The sequence below is a fragment of the Hypanus sabinus genome, chromosome X1 (assembly GCF_030144855.1).
Source record: "Hypanus sabinus isolate sHypSab1 chromosome X1, sHypSab1.hap1, whole genome shotgun sequence".
In the NCBI taxonomy this organism is placed as follows: domain Eukaryota; kingdom Metazoa; phylum Chordata; class Chondrichthyes; order Myliobatiformes; family Dasyatidae; genus Hypanus; species Hypanus sabinus.
Window position 1 is genome coordinate 8,178,964 of NC_082738.1, and position 20,598 is coordinate 8,199,561.

General features: G+C 42.6%; 1 protein-coding gene across 2 annotated transcripts in view; it reads left to right on the forward strand.

Moving 5' to 3' along the window:
- The first annotated feature begins 1,906 nt into the window (after positions 1-1,906).
- The window catches only part of itgb3b (integrin beta 3b), a 93,349-nt gene continuing 74,657 nt past the window's right edge, over positions 1,907-20,598 (forward strand). The window contains exon 1 of one of the 2 annotated variants that reach the window (XM_059955724.1): positions 1,907-2,035. In XM_059955724.1, coding sequence (XP_059811707.1) covers positions 1,966-2,035 — 70 coding nt within the window. In that variant the 5' untranslated portion in view covers positions 1,907-1,965. The remainder of the gene's footprint in view (positions 2,036-20,598) is intronic. The other variant, XM_059955725.1, reaches the window with a different exon arrangement.

Sequence of the window (20,598 nt, forward strand, 5' to 3'; positions counted from 1 at the left end):
ATGAACCTGGTCAGGTATCAGGCTCTCAGTGGGAGAGTATTTTGGAGATAGTGATCACAATTCTATCTCCTTTACCACAGCATTAGAGAGGGATAGGAACAGACAAGTTAGGAAAGTGTTTAATTGGAGTAAGGGGAAATATGAAGCTATCAAGCAGGAACTTGGAAGCAAAAATTGGGAACAGGTGTTCTCAGGGAAATATATGGCAAAAATGTGGCAAATGTTCAGGGGATATTTGCATGGCGTTCTGCATAGGTATGTTCCAATGAGACTGGGAAAGGATGGCAGGGTACAAGAACCATGGTGTACAAAGGCTGTTGAAAATCTAGTCAAGAAGAAAAGAAAAGCTTACGAAAGGTTCAAAAAACTAGGTAATAATAGAAATCTCATTTTTACTATGCACTGTACCAGCAGTTATGGTCGAAATGACAATAAAAGATGACTTGACTTGACTTGAGATCTAGAAGATTATAAGGCTAGCAGGAAGGAGCTTAAGAAGGAAATTCGGAGAGCCAGAAGGGGCCATGAGAAGGCCTTGGCGGAGATTATTAAGGAAAACCCCAAGGCATTCTACAAGTATGTGAAGAGCAAAAGGATAAGGCGTGAGAGAATAGGACCAATCAAGTGTGACAGTGGAAAAGTGTGTATGGAACCAGAGGAGATAGCAGAGATACTTAATGAATACTTTGCTTCAGTATTTCTCTATGGAAAAGGATCTTGGCGATTGTAGGGATGACTTACAGCGGATTGAAAAGCTTGAACATATAGACATTAAAAAAGAGGATGTGCTGAAGCTTTTGGAAAGCATCAAGTTGGATAAGTCTCCGGGACCAGATGAGAAAGATGAGGAAGTGGAGGAATGGGTTAGTAAACTTGCTGATGACACAAAGGTTGGGGGTGTTGTGGATAGTGTGGAGGGCTGTCAGAGTTTACAGCAGGACATTGATAGGATGCAAAACTGGCCTGAGAAGTGGCAGATGGAGTTCAACCCAGTTAAGTGTGAGGTGGTTCATTTTGATAGGTCAAATATGATGGTAGAATATAGTATTAATGGTAAAACTCATGGCAGTGTGGAGGATCAGAGGGATCTTGGGGTCCAAGTCCATAGAACACTCAAAGCTGCTGTGCAGGTTGACTCTGTGGTTAAGAAAAGCATATGACCGTGGGATTGAGTTTTGGATCCGAGAGGTAATGTTGCAGCTATATAGGACCCTAGTCAGACCCCACTTGCAGTACTGTGCTCAGTTCTGGTCACCTCACTACAGGAATCCATAGAAAGGGTGCAGAGGAGATTTACAAGGATGTTGCCTGGATTGGGGAGCATGCCTTATGAGAATAGGTTGAGTGAACTCAGCCTTTTCTCCTTGGAACGATGGGGATGAGAGGTAACCTGATAGAAATGTACAAGATAATTAGAGGCACTTATCGTGTGGATCAGAAGAGGCTTTTTCTCAGGGCTGAAATGGCTAGAACAAGAGGGCACAGTTTTAAGGAGCTTGGAAGAAGGTACAGAGGAGATGTCATGGGTAAGTTTTTTACTCAGAGAGTGGTGAGTGTGTGGAATGGGCTGCCTATGACAGTGGTGGAGGCGGATACGATAGGGTCTTTTAAAAGGCTCCTGGATAGGTACATGAAGCTTAGAAAAATAGAGGGTTATGTGTAATCCTAGGTAATTTCTAAAGGACATGTTCGGCACAGCATTGTGGGCCGAAGGGCCTGTATTGCGCTGTAGGTTTTCTATGCTGCCCTACCTGCAGAGATCCTCCAGCATTTTGTGTGCGTTAACTTCAGTGAGTGCCTGTGGACCCCAGGCGGCGCTCCCTGCGGCAGTTGGGACGCTTTGGGTGTGGCTGAGTCGGGTCCCAACTTGTGTAACATCCGACGAGGTGTTCAGTATTTGAGAGATACCAAACGGGAGGCTGCCTCATACAGCTCGGGAGCGTCTGACTATCCAGAACCACAGTGATGGGAGGGCACAGCCTGCGGGCGAGCTTGGTCGGTTTGACGGCTCTTCTCTGTATCTCCGCTATTCGGGGTGAGTCTCAGATACCCTCCGGCATGTACGGGACTAGGTGGGGGGCAGCATACGTTCCCGGGGCTGCCGACTGGCTAGGTATTATGGATTCCTGGGACGGGAGAATGAATTATGTGTGGGCGGAGAGAGAGAGAGAGAGAGAGAGAGATTTAGAAGTTTGAAGGCACTTTGGAGAACAGGGAGTTTCTTGTATGGGTCTCTATCGATCTCTCTCTCTCTCTCTCCCTCTCTCTCTACCTGGTGGCACGTTTGGCAGCCTTAACTAAGTTATGGACCGGAGCGAGAGGTCAGGAACACTGGGTAAAATAAAGAGACTGCCCAGAGGCTGCCTCACGGTGATCTGAGCAATATAAAGCTGGGATGTATACTATAAGTGACTCTATTAATGAAAAGTTACAACCACGTTTAAATACGGGGCTGTGTTGGAAAGATGCAGTTTGCTTTCACCGAACTGAACTTCAAAGAACCAGGCGCTTTGACTTTGAAGAACCAGTTGCATCAATAGCAATGCGCATATTTTGAAATTAGTTTGTTTTTCTTGACTTATTGATATGCACCAAAATACCAATGACACTCTGTGCTCGCGTGGGGCTCATTCGTGGAGTTATTAGTATATGTTGGAATATAGGGCATGTTAAAGGTATTCAAATAAAGTGGTGATAGTTCCATCTGAAATCGTCAAATAGCCCGAATCCTAAGTCAGCGTTGGTTGTGATAATAAGTCCAACAGGGACAATAAGTATGGGAAGCTGAGCAGCACTGGTGACTGGCATTTGGGGTTATATGACAGGAGTTCACAAGGAGCTTCTTAATTTCTATGGTATCTTGCTATAAGTACTCCGATGTACTTGTCAGCGCGGTTTAAGAGAACGAGTACGCGGAAACGAAAGATTTGGAGGAAAGGCAAACACGAGAAATTCTGCAGATGCTGGACATCCAAAGCAACACGTGCTGGGGGAACTCAGAAGGGCAGACAGTTTCTATGAAAAAGAGTCAACAGCAGATGTTTTGGTCCGAGTCCCTTTATCAGTCCTGATCAAGGGTCTCCGCCCAAAACCTCGACGGTTTACTATTCTATGCTGCCTGGCCAGCTGAGTTCCTCCAGCATTTTGTGTGTGTTGCTCTAGAGGAAAGAAGTGTGTTTGCGTGTTCGTGGGGAGGGAGACGTATTTTTTGCCGGTAAGCAACAATGCTTGAGACCGCAGCTGTGATGGAAAAAGACCGTTTAAAAGACATTTGGACAGGAACATGGATAGGAAGTGTTGTTTTATGGAAAATTACGAAACAGAGGCAAATGGGGTTAGGCATCTTGGTCTGCAAGGATGAGTCAGGCCGAAGGGATTGTTGCCCTATACGTAACCCTGTGAATCTCCGCGAATCTAAAACAGAGTCGGGTGAGGCAATATTTATGACAATGGTCAAAGGCTTGGCCAATGAGTTGTGCATAGTGGAGGTTGGAAAGACAGAGCAGCATTTGGGAAGTAAATTCCTGAACATAGGACTTGGGAATCTGCAGACTTTGTCTCCGGTGCTGGAATGATTAAATGCTGAGATCTGACGGAACCTGAAATTAGGGAAGTGCAGATATCTTGGAGTTATAGCAATGGAGGATTTCGCAGAGATGAGGAGGAAGTTAAGTATGATAACAAGGGGGAAAACTGTAAATTCAGTTACCTCTCACATCCACTTCCTGGTCGCAGAGCCACATTTTCAGTCACTTAATTCTACCTTCCTTTTATCACATTTTAGCATTTCTTTTTTGCACAATTTCAAACTATCTTTGCACTATTCTGTTGTTTTGTATTTGTCAGTGTATTTATTGATGCTCAGTAGATTCGGGTTAATTGGGACACATTGGGAGCAGTATATTTTGGCTTAAAGAAATAGTTAAAAGACAAACTGAGTGACAAATTATGTATTTAAATGAAATACAAAACAAATTGGAACATTACCGATAGAACAATATACTACAAAACTGTGTATTAGTTCCTCAATACTTATTAACAGAGGAATTCATCCATGTCATATTCTTTTACCTGCAAATGAACAAAATCAGTGCTGACACCTAGTGCAGATGATGGACTGCCTTCATACAAAGCTATGTACGATTGCATCCTCCAAATCTTCATTTTCTTTGTAACATTTAAGATGATTGTCTATACCTTCAAATTTTTTGTCTGTTCTAACTTGTTGAAGTAGTGAAATTGTTTCATTTTCACTTCCGCCCATTTCTGGCATCTCCAAGTCTGAATACTTGAAATCGTGACATACACTAGATGAATTCCTCTGTCAATAACTATTAGGAACTACTACACAGTTTTATAGTACTGTTGTACTATTGGTACTGTTCTAATTTGTTCTGTATTTCATTTAAATACATAATTTGTTACTTAGTTTGTCTTTTCTATACCTTTCTATTTCCATGAAACATCGACTATTTTGGGCAGCCACTTAATTGAGCCAAACTGTACTGATTCCAATGTGTCCCAGTTAACCAGAATCCACCATTTGGCATGCAGGGTCCTGGGTCTAATAAGCAAAAGGAACTGAACACAAATGCTATGCTAATGTATTTCTGGAAAGGGTGTGAACAGTGTGTAGCAGAGACTGGCTAGCATAGTTCAAAGGTTTGGAATGCAGTCTTTGATGACACATTAGTCAAATTTAATACCAGTATTTGAAAGGGAATTGAATTAATATTTGAATGAATATAATGCAGGGATTTAAGAATTGAATGGCCTGGATTGCTCTTTCAAAGACTCAGTGTTAACTCGAGGAGCAGGATGATGTACTGTAGTGAGCTGCCACTCTGAAATTGCATTCTGTTCTAGAACTTATGAAAGCTGATAATTTTCTTGGAGTGATAAGATGGGGAAGAGGTCATCACACTGTGTCCATTTCCTGGAAGTAATCCTGTCTTCACAGAGTAGTCAGTATCTAAATTCAAGCAGACTTTAAAAAAAGCAGAATAGAGAATAAAATAGTGTTTATAAAAGTAATTTTCAAAATGTCCATTTAAATTATGCGGTACTTTAACTCTGATAAATAGAAGACATCTCAAACAATAACTTGACTCCAAATGTAGCACAAAAGTTTACCAGTTTTTCAGCCAATCTCATTTTACAAGAGAAAAAATTGTACGAAATGAGAAGTTACTTATGTAATACATTTGTGAAAGTGCATGAAAAGTCATGCAGTGCGTGGATGCAATGCAAGAATGGAATTAGAAGAGCTCTCTTCCAGACTGAAAATTCTGCCGCCAATATCCTGACACTGAGCCCCTTTCATAGCTGTGACATTAGTGGGGGAAGAGATGTGGAGAGTGCATAGGGCCCTTGGCCCCAAGAGTTTGATGAAAGGACTGTGGGAAAAACTCTGTCCTTGTATCTTAAAAGTTATCATGTGTTACGATGTTATTAAACTGGAAAGAGTACAGAGAAGATTAATCAGAATGCTGCCGGGACTCAAACTCCTGGGTTATAGGGAGAGGGTGGTCAGACTAGGACTTTATTCCTTGGTTTGAGGGGTGACCTTACAGAGATCTATAAAATCATGAGGTGCATACAGTAGACAGTGTCATGACAGTGAATGAAGCCACTGTTACACCTCCGTTCAAGTGTACAATACAATTATAGAAATTTATAATAAATATTATGTATAACAGGATAGCCAATATAACATAGAGATACAGCTGCGTCAACATGAATTAATCAGTCTGATGGCCTGGTGGAAGAAGCTGTCCCAGAGCCTGTTGGCCCGGGCTTTTATGCTGCAGTACCATTTTCCGAATGGTAGCAGCTGGAACAGTTTGTGGTAGGGGTGACTCGGGTCCCCAATGATCCTTCAGGCCCTTTTTACACACCTGTCTTTGTAAGTGTCCCGAATCATGGGAAGTTCACAACTACAGATGCACTGGGCTGTCTGCACCACTCTCTGCAAAGTCCTGCAATTGAGGGAAGTACAGTTCCCATACCAAGCAGTGATGCAGCTCTCAATTATGCCCCTGATGCACCATCAATAACTCTCGGAGACGGGAGGCAAAAGATGGGCTTTTATTAGCTGTAAGAAACGACCACACAATATCCTGGAGACTGAGGGAGGAGCAGTGCCTCCAACCACCTTTATACAGGGGTCTGTGGGAGGAGCCACAGGAGCAGTCAGCGGGGGTGGGGGGCGTGTCCAGACAGGTATATGTAGTTCACCACAGCCCCTGTAGAAAGTTCTTAGGATTTGGGGGCCATACCAAACTTCTTTAACCATCTGAGGTGAAAGAGGTGCTGTTGTGCCTTTTCCACCAAACAGCCAGTATGTACAGACCATGTGAGATCCTCGGTGATGTTTATGCTGAGGAATTTAAAGCTGTTCACCTTCTCAACTTCAGATCAGTTGATGTCTATAGGGGCTAGTCTGTCTCCATTGCTCCTGTAATCCACAATCAGCTCCTCTGTTTTTGCGACATTGAGGGAGAGGTTGTTTTCTTGACACCACTGTGTCAGGGTGATGACTTCGTCTATGTAAAATGCCTCATTATTAGTTGAGATTAAGCCAATCAATGTAATGTTGTCAGCAAATTTAATTAGCAGATTGGAGCTGGGGGTGGCAACACAGTCATGGGTATACAGAGAGCAAAGGAGAAGGCTTAGTACACAGCCCTGAGGGGCACCTGTGTTGTGAGTCAGAGATAAGGGAGTCCACTCTTACCACCTGCTGGCGATCTGACAGGAAGTCCAGGATCCAGCTACACAAGGCAGGGTCAAGGCCGAGGTCTCTGAGCTTCTTGTCGAGCCTGGAGGGAATGATGGTGTTGAATACTGAACAGAACAGCATTCTCACATAAGCATCCCTCTTCTCTAGATGTGCAAGGACGGTGTGTAGAGCTGTGGTTATTGCATCACCTATCAATCGGTTGTGTCAGTAGGCGAATTGTAGGGGGCCCAGTGTGGGTGGTAGCAAGCTGCAGATGTAGCCTCTCAAAGCATTTGCTTATTATTGAGGTGGGTGTGACAGGATGCCAGTCGTTCAGACATGTTACCTTGGTCTTTTTAGGTACAGGGACAATGATGGATGTTTTGAAGCAGGAGGGCACTCTACACTGGGAGAGGGAGAGATTAAAAATGTCTGTAAACACACCTGCCAGTCATGCTGTGCACATCCTGAGTACTCGTCCTGGGATGCCATGCAGTCGCGCAGTCTTGCAACTGTTCACCCGTTGGAAACACCTGCGTGCTTCAGCCTCAGAGATGACCAAGTTGCCGGTTGCATCATCTACAGGTCTCCTCAGGCTCAGTATTGGAGCATAAAACAGATTTAGCTCGTCTGGGAAAGAGGCCTGAATGTTTGAAAATCCACTGCATTTTGCTTTGAAGTCTGCAATGGTGTGCAGACCTTGCCACAAGCTGTGTGCATTGTTGATGGAGAGTTGAATCTAAATCTGTATTGTTGTTTCAATTGCATTGAACTACATCATCAGTATGAAAGGTACTCTGTAAATAAAGTTATTATAAAATGTTCACAGATCAAAATCATAAAACAGTATTACAAATTCATACTGTGCCAGCTGTTTTAGTAATAATTATTGTTATTACTTTAACTGTGGTTAAGCTCTGAGAGTTACTATCAGTTGAGCATCAGACTGATAGTTACTATCGGTCCATTTTATAACTGTACTACATAGCTGCAGACTACTTTCTGAATGTGGAAGCATAGAAGGGACTGCAGATAGAGTGTGTCTGTGTGTGTGTGGTTGAGTTTCTGCTTCCTCAGCACTATGCAGAAGCCTGCTGTTGCACATTTTTGACTCACTAACTTAGATAATTTTTAATAGCAACTTTGTATCATTGAAACCTTAGATCTGCAGTGGTTAGCTGTGTGAGATAATTATAACATCTCAGTATTAGTATACACTTAATGTAGTTAGCTAGAAAAATGGAATGGTCAGTTAGCTGGATATGGTGAGTAAATTATTTATTCTTCAGAAGAATGAGAAGAGATTTCAGTGAAATTCTCACAGGGCTTGCTGTGTTTGATGCTGGGAGGATATTTCCTCAGGCAAGGAGACTAGGACTTGGAGACACAGTCTCAGAGCAAGGTCTGAGATGAGGAGAAATTTCTTCACCTTGAGGGTGATGAATCTCTGGGGGTTGATGCAGGCTCAGTCACTGTCTTCATTCTGAACAGAGGCTGACAGATTTTTGAAGATTAACAAAATTGTTGGATATGGGAACCAAATGTAGAAAAATATCGCCAGGTAAAAGGTGAGCCATAATGGTGGTGGATAGCAGAGTGGATCTGGTGATCCAGGTTGGTAGGTCAACTATGATGGCAGAATATAGTATTAATGGTAAGACTCTTGGCAGTGTGGAGGATCAGAGGAATCTTGGGGTCCGAGTCCATAGGACACTCAAAGCAGCTGCACAGGTTGACTCTGTGGTTAAGAAGGCGTACGGTGTACTGGCCTTCATCAATCGTGGGATTGAGTTCAAGAGCCGAGAGGTAATGGTACAGCTGTACAGAACCCTGGTTGTTATGTTTCTTCTGTTTAAACGTACCATGGGTTAACAATGAAGAATCATATTCTGGAAGAATTAGAGAACTTTTATTTACAGTAATAAACAAACATGTCTTAACCCAGCCACGTGCTGGAACATTCTAGCAATCCTGCACACGCTCAGTGCTCTGACCAATCACGTACTGACACATCATTGCACGTGATATCACCACATCTTCCTTTCCTTAAAAGAAAAATAATTAACAACATTAATTAAAGCAAGTACATAATTCAATAAATCTCTATCAGTCTCTCTGTGGGTTTACAAACACAAGTAGACCTAAGTGGTACACACATTTCTTGCGTTTCCTTGTCATTATTTACATGTTTTTGTCTTGTCTTCATCTGTAACTGAATCTCTGAAGTTGGCTCTTTCTTGAGGTCTTTATGATTCCTTCTTACCACTGCTCCCTCCTCTGTTTGGACCATGTATGATCTGGGTTGTACTACTTCAAGTACTGTAGCTTTCTGTGTCCATGTGTTCATTTTGTCTTGTATTCTTACTTCATCTCCCTGATGCTGTTCAGATAATGGACCAGAATGTCTATCGAAGTATATTTTCTGCTTTGCTTTGTGTTCATCTTTCCATCTTTTCACTTGTTCACCTCCTGCTGTTCTCAGAAGGCTCTCATCCATTGGCAGATTGGATCTCAAAAGTCATCCCATCAAGAGCTGAGCAGGAGAAGATCTACATTCAAGTGGAGTACTGCAATAGGCTAACAAGTCTTTATAAAAATCACTTCCACTATCTTTTGCTTTGTGCATCAGTTTTTTGACAATTCCTAACCGATTTCTCAACTAATCCATTAGACTGAGGGGAAAAATGGATTAGATGTTGTATGAACAAAGCCCCATTCATGAGCAAAATGTCTCATACATTCACCATTGAATTGTGGACCATTGTCTGTGCAAATTTCATCAGGTACACCATGTCTTGAAAAAACTGATTTCATACATGTAATTACATTTTCTGCAGTCAATTTGCCCAGACAACGCACTTCAAGATACAATGAGTAGTAATCTGTTATTAGTAGATAGTCTTTGCTGTTAGTTATAAAAAGATCAGCGCCTACCTTCTGATAAGGTCTATGAGGATTCGGATGTGGATGCAGTAGCTCTTTAGGGTTGCTAGGTTGGTATTTAAAGCATATTCGACAAGAGACACCAATTCTGCAATCTCTTGATTCATCCTGGACCAAAACATCACTTCCCGTGCCCTTCTCTTACATTTTTCAATGCCTAGGTGGCCTTCATGAATTTTCCCAAGCATTTCTTTATGGAGACTTTTAGGTATCACAATTCTACTACCTTTGTACAATATCCCATCCACAACAGACAGTTCTGATCTATGGTTTCAATAATCTTGTACTACTGAGGTACAGTCATGCCTATCATCTGGCATTCCATCCATCCAACACCATTTGTATTACCTCATTGAGAATTTTGTCCTTCTCTGTCTCAAGACGCAGCAGTTCCAACTTTTTGGGAGCAACATGTACAGTTTCTATGACCATATCAATGAATACCTGAACATCAATAATGTTCCTGTGACTGTCTTTTGTTGTTGGATCCACAGCTCTGGAAAGTGTGTCAGCTGTGTACATGAATTTTCCAGGTGTGTATGACACATTTAGCACATATCTTTGCAATTTGATCATCATTCGCTTAATTTGCAAAGGACAGTCACTTAAAGGTTTGTTAAACAATGCAATTAACAGCTTATGATCAGTTTCAACATCAATAGATTGCCCTGATGCAAACTGATGAAATCTCTCACAAGCAAACATAATACTGAGCAATTCTTTTTCAACTTGGGCATACCTTGTTTCTGGATCAGATAATGAACGAGATGCATACGCCACTGGTAGCCATTCCTGATCATGTTTCTGGAGTAATACTGCCCCGAAGCCTGCTTGAGATGCATCCCATGAGATTCTGATGGGTCTCTCAGCATCATAAAATTTCAACACAGATTCTTTTGTGAGCACTTTCTTGAGATTTTGCCATGCCTTCTCCTGTTCATGATTCCAGCTCCATTTGTTTTTCTTTTCTGTTAGCTGCCTCAATGGAGCAAGCTGTTCCGAAAGATAGGGTATAAATTTTCCCATGTACTTGACCGTTCCCATAAACCTCTGAACATCCTTTTTACATTGCGGTCTTGGCACGTTCTCAATAGCAGAAACCTTCAATGGATCAGGACGCACACCCTCATTGTTGATGATATCACCCACAGAGGTAAGTTCAGTCACTCCCAGCTGACATTTGTCTTTATTCAACTTCGGGTTTGCCTTGCGTGTTGCCTCAAAGACTTGTCTGAGCCTGACGTCATGCTCTTGTTTAGTCGATCCCCAAAAAATAATATCATCCACAGATGTGTCTATGCCCTCAATGTGCTCATATAACATATGAATGGTTTTATGGTACACTTCAGGAGCTGATGCAATTCCAAACGGAAGCCTAAGAAAACAGTATCTGGCAAAAGGAGTATTAAAGGTACACAATTCTGAACTCGGTTCATCTAATTTGAGTTGTCAGAACCTGGAGGATGCATCTAATTTACTAAAATACTTTGCATTAGCAAACTGTGACTTAATTTTTTCATGAGTGGGCAATTTGAAATGCTCTCTTTTATTGGCTCGATTCAAGTCTCCTGGATCTAAACAAATCCTCAGTTTTCCATTTTTCTTATCAACAATGACAAGCAAATTGACCCATTCAGTTGGTTCATCATTTTTTTTTATGACTCCTAACCATTCCATTCTGTCTAGCTCTGTTTTCAAGTCAAGTCAAGTCAAGTCACTTTTATTGTCATTTCAACCATAACTGCTGGTACAGTGCATAGTAAAAATGAGACAATGTTTTTCAGGACCATGGTGTTACACGGCACAGTACAAAAACTAGACTGAACTACATTAAAAAAAACACAGAGAAAGCTACACTAGACTACAGACCTACACTGGACTGCATAAAGTGCACAAAAACAGTGCAGGCATTACAATAAATAATAAACAGGACAATAGGGCAAGGTGTCAGTCCAGGCTCTGGGTATTGAGGAGTCTGATAGCTTGGGGGAAGAACCTGTTACATAGTCTGGCCAGAAGAGCCTGAATGCTTCGGAGCCTTTTCCCAGACGGCAGGAGATTGTAAGAGGGGTAAGAGATTGTATGAGGGGTGCGTGGGGTCCTTCATAATGCTGTTGATGTTCAGTTGATGACGTAATGCAAAAGGTACTTTTCTGCGTGGATGTATTACGGGTTGCACGTATTGTCCAGTGTCAAGTTTAAACAGAATATTGTTCCGATTCACTTGCAACAGAACAGTCCAGTCATTCTTTCTTTGTTTATTTTCACAAAGCACATCGATATAAAATTCCTCACGTTCATCTTCAAGCACAGCATTTACAGTACTTGTTTCATTTTATTTTCCTTTTCTTTCTACTTTTACAACAGCGTGAAAAATGATTAATCTTCCTGCAGCTATTGCAAATTTTGCGATATGCAGGACACTGATTTGGACGATGTTCCCGCGCACAGCGATCACATGACTTTTTTCTTTCCAATGCCATCTTGCTCTCTGTCGGTTTTGTTGATGTATTATTATATTTCTTGATATATTTGCATTTTTATAGCGTTTACATTGTAGTTTTTGTCAAAAAAGCTCTCCAGCCTGCAACATCATGGTCTCAGAAGCTTTGCAAAATGCCGAAGCTTTTAGAAAATTTAAGTCTTGATGTCTCAACAGCCTTTCTCTCAGAGCATTAGCTTGAATGTCACAAACAATTTTATCTTTAATGAGAAAGTCCATGAGCAATCCAAACTCACATGTTCTACTACACTTTCTTAACTCAGTAACATACTGATCAATTGTTTCAGCAGCGCTCCACACACAAGTGAAGAATTTATATCACTCATACGTTAAATTACACTTAGGTATACAAAATACTTCAAATCTGTCCCTTATCGACTTTAAATTGAAATTATCTCCATCTTCTAAGACAATTTATTATATACCTTTACTGCGTCATCCACGATTACATGGAGCAAAAGCGCAGCTTTAGTATTTTCCAATTTTTCTTCATAATCAATCACTGATAAGTACAGTTCAAACTGTTGCTTGAATATCCTCCAATTCTCAGCTACATTGCCAGTCAGCTGAAGTTTTGATGGGGGTTGTAAACCTTCCATTTTACCATTTACAGTTCAAATTTTTTTCTTTTTTTTTCAATTGTCTTCGATTCTTGATTCTCCCGTATTATTCTTCTAGAACCACTTCTGATGCCATGTTATGTTTCTCCTGTTTAAAGGTACTGTGGGTTAACAATGAAGAATCATATTCTGGAAGAATTATAGAGAACTTTTATTGACAGTGATAAACAAACACATCTTAACCCAGCCACATGCTGGAACATTCTAGCAGTCCTGCACACGCTCAGTGCTCTGCCCAATCACGTACTGGCACATCATTGCACATGATATCACCGCACTGGTCAGACCCCACTTGGAGTACTGTGCTCAGTTCTGGTCACCTCACTACAGGAAGGATGTGGAAACTATAGAAAGGGTGCAGAGGAGATTTTCAAGGATGTTGCCTGGATCAGAGGGTGTGCCTTATGAGAATAGATTGAGTGAACTCAGCCTTTTCTCCTTGGAGAGAAGGAGGATGAGAGGTGACCTGATAGAGGTGTATAAGATGATGAGAGGCATTGGTCGTGTGGATAGCTAGAGGCTTTTCCCAGGGCTGAAATGGCTAATACAAGAGGGCATAGTTTTAAGGTGCTTGGAAGTAGGTACAGAGGAGATGCAAGGGTAAGTTTTTTTTTTACGCAGAGTGTGGTGAGTGTATGGAATGGGCTGCCAGCAACGGTGGTGGAGGCGGATACGATAGGGTCTTTTAAGAGACTCCTGGACAGGTACATGGAGCTCAGAAAAATAGAGGGCTATGGGCAACCCTAAGTAATTTCTAAAGTAAGTACATGTTCGGCACAGCATTGTGGGCCAAGGGGCCTGTATTGTGCTGTAGGTGTTCTATGTTTCTATCCAGATGACTCCCGGTACTGATAACAGAAAGCCATAATTTACCTTCCTTTTCACAAAGACTGCTTGCAGTTAATTGAGTTTTCAGTTTTGTCTTTTCACCATTTTCGTCCGACTTGACGCTAAATGTATGATCTGTCCCTTCCTGATTGACTTCTCTTTACTCATTTTGCTTTTCTGTGCCATTCATTATGTGATATTTCTGGTTTGAAAATTTCCTTCCTCTGTTTTCACCTGCACCATCAAACACTTTAAATCTTAAAGCCTTGTCCTACAGGCCTGGTTATTGGAAGTAATGCACTGATTGATGGTAGATGGGTTGGTACAGATAGGTAGTTGATGGTCAGCATTGACATAGTGGGCCAAAAAGCCTGTTTCTGCATTGAGTAACTTCATAACACTAGCTCCAGCCCATCCCATCACTTAAACTTATCTGTTGCCCAGTCTTGGGGCCATCACCCCATAAATTGAAACCCATACTATCTTGAGTCTTACATGAACTCTTCACAGGGAAGAGGCATTGGGAGTGCCTACAATCAGTTAATCAGCTGCAGTGGATACTAACTTCTGTTTCACTTGAATGAAAGTGGCATTTTAGCAATATTTATACCTAAATATGGAGCATGGATGGAGTTAACGTGAGCCAAAGTTGAAAGACCTAAATGATGACGATCATTCTACGGAAACAGATACTTGCTAAAAAGGTTTTAAGAAACTCTCATATTTTCTTATGACACAAAAGGAGGACATTAACTATGGAAGTTCTTGAAGTAATCCCTTTAAATCCATTTCCTGCTTAATCCCATGCAAAGTGTTCTATTTTTTTCCTCTTTACCACCTGCCGGCACCCTGGGGCATTTTACAGTGGACAGCTAGCTACTAACCCATGTGACTTTGTGATGAGCGAAGGAACTGGCATACCACAGGCAAAATCCATGCAGTCACGGGAAGGACATGCAAAATCTACAAAGTCAGCAGAGGAAGTCTTAAAAGAAACCAAGGCTACTGGGGCTACACCTGTCTTTTCATGGGGAACAGTCCACAATAGTAATGCTCCCCAACTCTTCCTGCGTTACATTGAAGACTGCACTGGTGCTGTTTCCTGCATTCATATTCAGTCCACCAATTTCATCAACCTTGCCTGCAAGTTCCACCCTGCAATCAAATTTACTTGGTCCATCTCTGGTACTTCTCAGCCCTTTCTCAATCTCTGACTCCACCTCCAGACTATCTACTGACATCCTTCCGAGCCTACTTACTCTCACAGTTATCTTGACTATACCTCTTCAAACTTCAGGATTGCTTAATGTCATTTCCTATATGCAAGTGTAAAGAGAATGAAATGACTGGTGCTTTTCACATTTCCTCTTTCTCCACCAGATTTGTTCTCAGGATGAGGCTTTCCATTCCAGAATATCTGAGAAGTCCTCCTGCAAAGAGCAAAGTTTCTCTTTCACAACTATCAATGCTGCTCTCAACTGCATCTCCTCCACTTCCCGTACATCTGCCCTCACCCCATATCTGGCTGCCATAACAGGGACAGGGTTTCCTTTGTTCCTGCCTACCACACTTTGAGCCTCATATTCAGCACATCGTTCTCCGTAACTTCCAGCATCTTCAGTGGAACCCTACCAATAAGCCAGGGATTCCTATCAATTTTTATACCATGGACCAATACCCCAGGTTGGGAACCCCTGTATTAAGCACACCTATGTCTTCATTCTCCTCCCCACCCCCACCAAGTTTCCACATTCCATAGGGATCTTCCACGTCCACTCGTCCCTGCAGCATTTTGCATGTTTTCCCAGGCTGCTGGAGCACGAGGCAGCTACAGCATCACTGTGCCCATGCCCAAATTATGTTAAATTCTTCCAAAATTGACTAAATTCCTTTTGTGAAAGTTATTATTGGATGTGCTCCAACGTCCTGTCAGCCAGTGAATTCCAGAATACCTGGTGTAAAATGTCTCCTTTCTCATTCTCACTGCTATCTGCGAGCCCTGGTTATTGATCAGAGGTCCTTTTGCTCAATGAGAACAATTGCTTCCTTATCGCTTCTGGTCATAATGTTAAACTTATCTTTAACCTCGCATCCTGTGAGTATACTCGCAGCTTCTGCTGTCTCTCTGAATCCCACATCCTGCTTTGGTGAGTCAGAAAGAAACAGACTAACTCTGTAGCCTCTTCACTGGATGAAGGGACCGGACCATAATTATCTCCCTTTCTTTCTGCAATGGATTTGTCAGTCATTTTCTCGTCAGTATGCAGTTTGGCAGAGATCTGTCTGACACACTGAGCGTGTTCCAGCCCCGTCAACACCAACACCTAATTGCAGCGCATCCAGCCGTTTCCATGGAGGTGGGCTGTCTTCTTCAACCACTGTGACAGTCTGTGGGACAGAGTTGGATACAACTGGAAGGCCACTTCAAAGGGCAGCAGAGAGTCATCCCTCTGTGGTGAGGGACATTTACTGGATAGATCAGCATAAAGCCCATTCTCTGAAGGATGTTAGAGAATAGTTAGGTTACTGATAAATTCAAAGTTACTTTTCTTAATGCCAAGTTGTTTTTTTTCTTGGTAAAAGGAATTCAGATTCTGAAGTTCTGTGCACTTGTGTAACGTGCTGTACGCTTTCTCCTGGTTAGTGCAACAACAGATTCAGCACAGCTATGTCCATTTGACAGGAGTAATGTAGAGATTAAGGACAAGAGTGTGAGGAGGAAACTGACATGGAATTGGGCCATGGTAGTCAGCTCGAGATATAATCTGTGCTCAGTCTACACAGTAAGGATGGATTGCTTCACACCAAGGGAGAGGAATCACTGTTTTCCCCTTGGGTTCGGGTTTAAGATGGCGCTACTGAAGGCTTACCGGCAGTTCATAAAGCAAGAAATACAACTAAATGTTTTTTCTGTGGAAATTTGTGGTAAATGATCACTGCAAACAAGAGGCAAGCAAAGGCAAGGCTGACCCGAGGGTCGAGGCATGCGGGTGCTATGCAAAGTCAGAGCAAGGTCGAGGCATGTTTGAGGAGAAGTGGTTAGAGCAGGGTCAAGACATGGTTGAGACAGAGTGTTGAATGGAGAAAAGTTGGAGCGAAAGGAGTTTTGGAGCCTGTCCACCTAAACAGAGAGTGAGTCTGATTGATCTAAGCACTGGGACATTTTGGAAAGGTTGAGTATGGGCCGGGCCAGGCCCAAATGTATTGCTGTGCTGGGGCCTGGTTCCTAGTGCAGGGTATAGCTCAGTGTTTAGACAATTTAAACAGCAGGTCAGATGGATTGAAAAGGCAAGGTCTCGGGACCAGAGTTGAGGGTCGATCCGTTTCTGCTCACTGCTCCACAACGTTTACGCTGCTCTCTGAGGCTGTGGGCCTGCTCCAGCTGCTCTAGGTTTCGTGTCTATGGACTTGCTTTAGTTCTTGATGCACCATCAATAACTCACTCTGAGACGTAAAGGTGAGATATTGGCTTTTATTGACTGGAAGAAGGAACCAGCAGTGAGTGACCACCATACTACATCCTGGAGACTGAGAGGCCGGGCTCAGGCCTCGATCGCCTTTATACAGGGGTCTGTGGGAGGAGCCACAGGAGCAGTCAGTGGGGGTGGGGGGGGCGTGTCCAGACAGGCACACGTAGTTCACCACAGTTCTGAATGCTGCTGCTTGCCTTAATTGTTTGCATGATTGCTGTTTTTTTTCTCTCTCTGCACATTGGTGTTTGTTTTTTTTAATAAGTTCTTTTGGGTTACTTTAAGGAGACAAATCCCAGGGTTGTATATTTTACATGTACCTTGATAATAAATGTACTTTGAACTTTGGGCGTTGGTTGTCTTCATTTCATGTCCTTCACTGAGGAGTATTTTGTCGCAGCCCATTTAATCAACTTTCACGCTGCAAATGTCAAATATTCCCATCGCCACTGATTTACATTTTTAATGGTGGAGTGAGGAATTACATCCTCTAACATAGTGGCCCCACTCTGACCTTTCACCTGTTCTCACCTGCCTATTACCTCCCCCTGGGTACCTTCCTTCCCTTTCACCTATGATCCACTCTGCTCTTCCATCAGATTCCTTTCTCTCCAGCCCTTGACCTTTCCCACCCACCTAGCTTCTATCATTTTCCAGTTAGCCTCTATCCCCTCTCCCACCTTTTTATTCTGGCATCCTCCCCCTTTCTTTCCAGTCCTGATGAAGGGTCTTGGCCCGTGACATCAACTCTACTTATTTTCATAGACGCTGCCTGACCTGCTGAGTTCCTCCAGCATTTTGTGTGCGCTGCTCTGGATCTCCAGCAGACCTTCTCATGTTTAGAAATACCGATCATTCAGCTTTGGCCAAAAATGTGCATTTGCAAGGGCCCTGATGCCTCTTCAGGTCTGCACTCTGGACACATGTGGAAGGGCCTCACCAACACCCCACATTCCCACTTGGAGATTACTCAATGAGGCAAGCAACTCTGAGTCTTAGCAATGAATTTATCTCCCTTCCAATGAAGCCATTCATTGTAAGTCATGAAAGAGTGCCAGAGCTTCCTCATCTTGTTAGTATTATCTTTTTGCTACACCTTTGACTGTGGACTGGGTGTATTTTAACATAGCTTTGACAGAATGAGCGTTGTTAAGAATGAGAAATTTTAAACAGCAAATTGTTTGCAGTGCATGGCAGAACCCAGAAGCAGGCTTCATGCTGATTAGTCACTCAAGGGCCTTGGCATTCAGCGTTACCTGAAACATGCAGGAGAGATTTGCAGCTCCTCTTTTTAAACCTGAGGAGGAAGCTGACCCAGTTCTGATGAGCGCTTTGGAACCAGCACAATTACTAAGGAAAGACATGAGACAAATGCTGCAACTTGGAGCACCAAACAAGATGCCAGAAGAACTCAGTGGGATAGGCAGCATTTGTGGGGGATATGGCCTCAACTTGAAATGTCAACTGTCTATTGGATGTGTCCAACTGAATATTGTTTAGTTTTGGTCACAATGTCATATGAAAGATACCAATAAGTTGGACAGAGTGCAGAGGAAGTTTAAGGATGTTGCTGAGATTGAGTTATGGAGAGAGAGTTTTAGCAGGTTGGGATTTCTTACATTGCACTGAAGAATGAAGGCTGATCTTATAAAGGTGTATAAAATTTTGAGGAGCATGCAGAGCGAATGTGCACTATCTTTATCCTAAGTCTGGGAAAACAAGAATCAGAGATTTAGGGTGAGAGTGGAGAGACTTACTAAAGACTTGAGGAAGCAACTTTTGAATCCAGGGAGTGGTCAGTATATGAAATGAGCCACCAAAGGAAATGATTTAAGCAGGCATACAAATAATATTTAAAAGCTACTTGGACAGGCACACAGATAGGAAAAGTTCAGAGCAGGAGGTTTACAACCTTTTTTTATGCCACGGAGCCTTATCATTAACCAAGGGATCCCTGGACCACAGGTTGGGAACCCCTGGTATAAAGGGACGTGGGACAAACATGGGTAAATGGGACTAACTTAAATGGGAATTGTGTGGACCTGAAGGGCCCGTTTTCATGTTGTATGAATTAATGACCTGCTGAGTTCCTCTGGCATCTTGTTTGTTGCTGCAAATACAATATCTTCTTATCTCCCCTAGTCAGAGAGCTCTACCTCTAGACAGTTTTTGGTACCTGGGAAGAACAATTTCTGGTTCAGTCACTCTGTTAGCCTCATTGCTTCTTACATGATTTGTGAGTGTTGTTGACAGGGAGGGCCAGGCCACCCAATGATGTTCAATTGGATAATTACACTGGACAACAAAGATTTTGCTTCCTGAATACTTTTGGGTGTATCTAATGTATTTTGGGCTGCTGATCATGAAAATCACCATGAAATTTCCCTATCATGCAATATTTTTTAAAAATTGCCGATACTTGTTATTTCAATTTATAATTAGTCAATTAAAATGTTGCCCACAATGTAAACTGAAAAGTTTTCTATCTTGTCCAGGCTTCCCTGGGTATGCTTTGCTTCGGCGGATGCTGCACGGCAGGATAGGTTTTAAAAATACTGTAAAAGTATCACACATACATCGTTCCATTGCGCTTACATGAATATTGGTTTGTGATTATTGCGCATGCTCTACGCGCATTGCGTACTGTGTGTACTCTTTATAATAAAGTAATTGTATTTTCAGCAGCAAAGTGACTTGCCAATTTTGCAACAGCCGCGACACTCTCTGTTATATTTGTGGCGAGTGTATGCTTAAATCTCAAGGATGGAGCGCAACTTCTCTTATTAAGAAAGTCTATGAGCTCTAATTTGGCTGTAAAATTGGTGACAAGACAAAGCCTGGGCTATTCATATTTGCTGCGCAATAGGCACTGTTGATGTTAGAGCTTGGCTCAGGGGTACTCGGAAGTCCATGCTATTCACTGTCCCGGTGATATGGTGAGAGCAGAAGGGTCATGTGACAGACTGCTACTTCCATCTGATCTGTGTGTCTGGTTTCTCTGCTAAAAACAAGAAATCCATTGAATACCCCAATCTCCCTTCAGCCACGAGACCTGTGCCACATGGCGATAGTCTGCCAGTACCGAAGCCACCAGAGACATGGAGTCTAGAGGAGTGCCCCAGCTTCTCCTGCCCATCATCAGCAGGAAGGATTGGGGATACAAAGGGGGCAGCAGGCACAGCTGCCTCACATCTCCTGCGACCCAGTATGTTAGACTAAGTCTATTATTGACTGCAACTTCATACATTCCTGCACATTCAAATTGTTGTACCAACCACAATACAACCATTCAGGATACTTTCAACAGCACATCCATTAAGGTTTAAAAGTGCTGAGTGACAAGTTGAACTTCCTTATCTTGAAAACACTAGCACACTTCCTTGTGATTACATATGTATCTCACACCATAAGACGTAGGAGCAGACTCAGGCCACTCGGCCCATTGAGTCTGCTCTACCATTCCATCACGGCTGCTTCACTATCACTCCCAACCCCATTCTCCTGCCTTCTTCA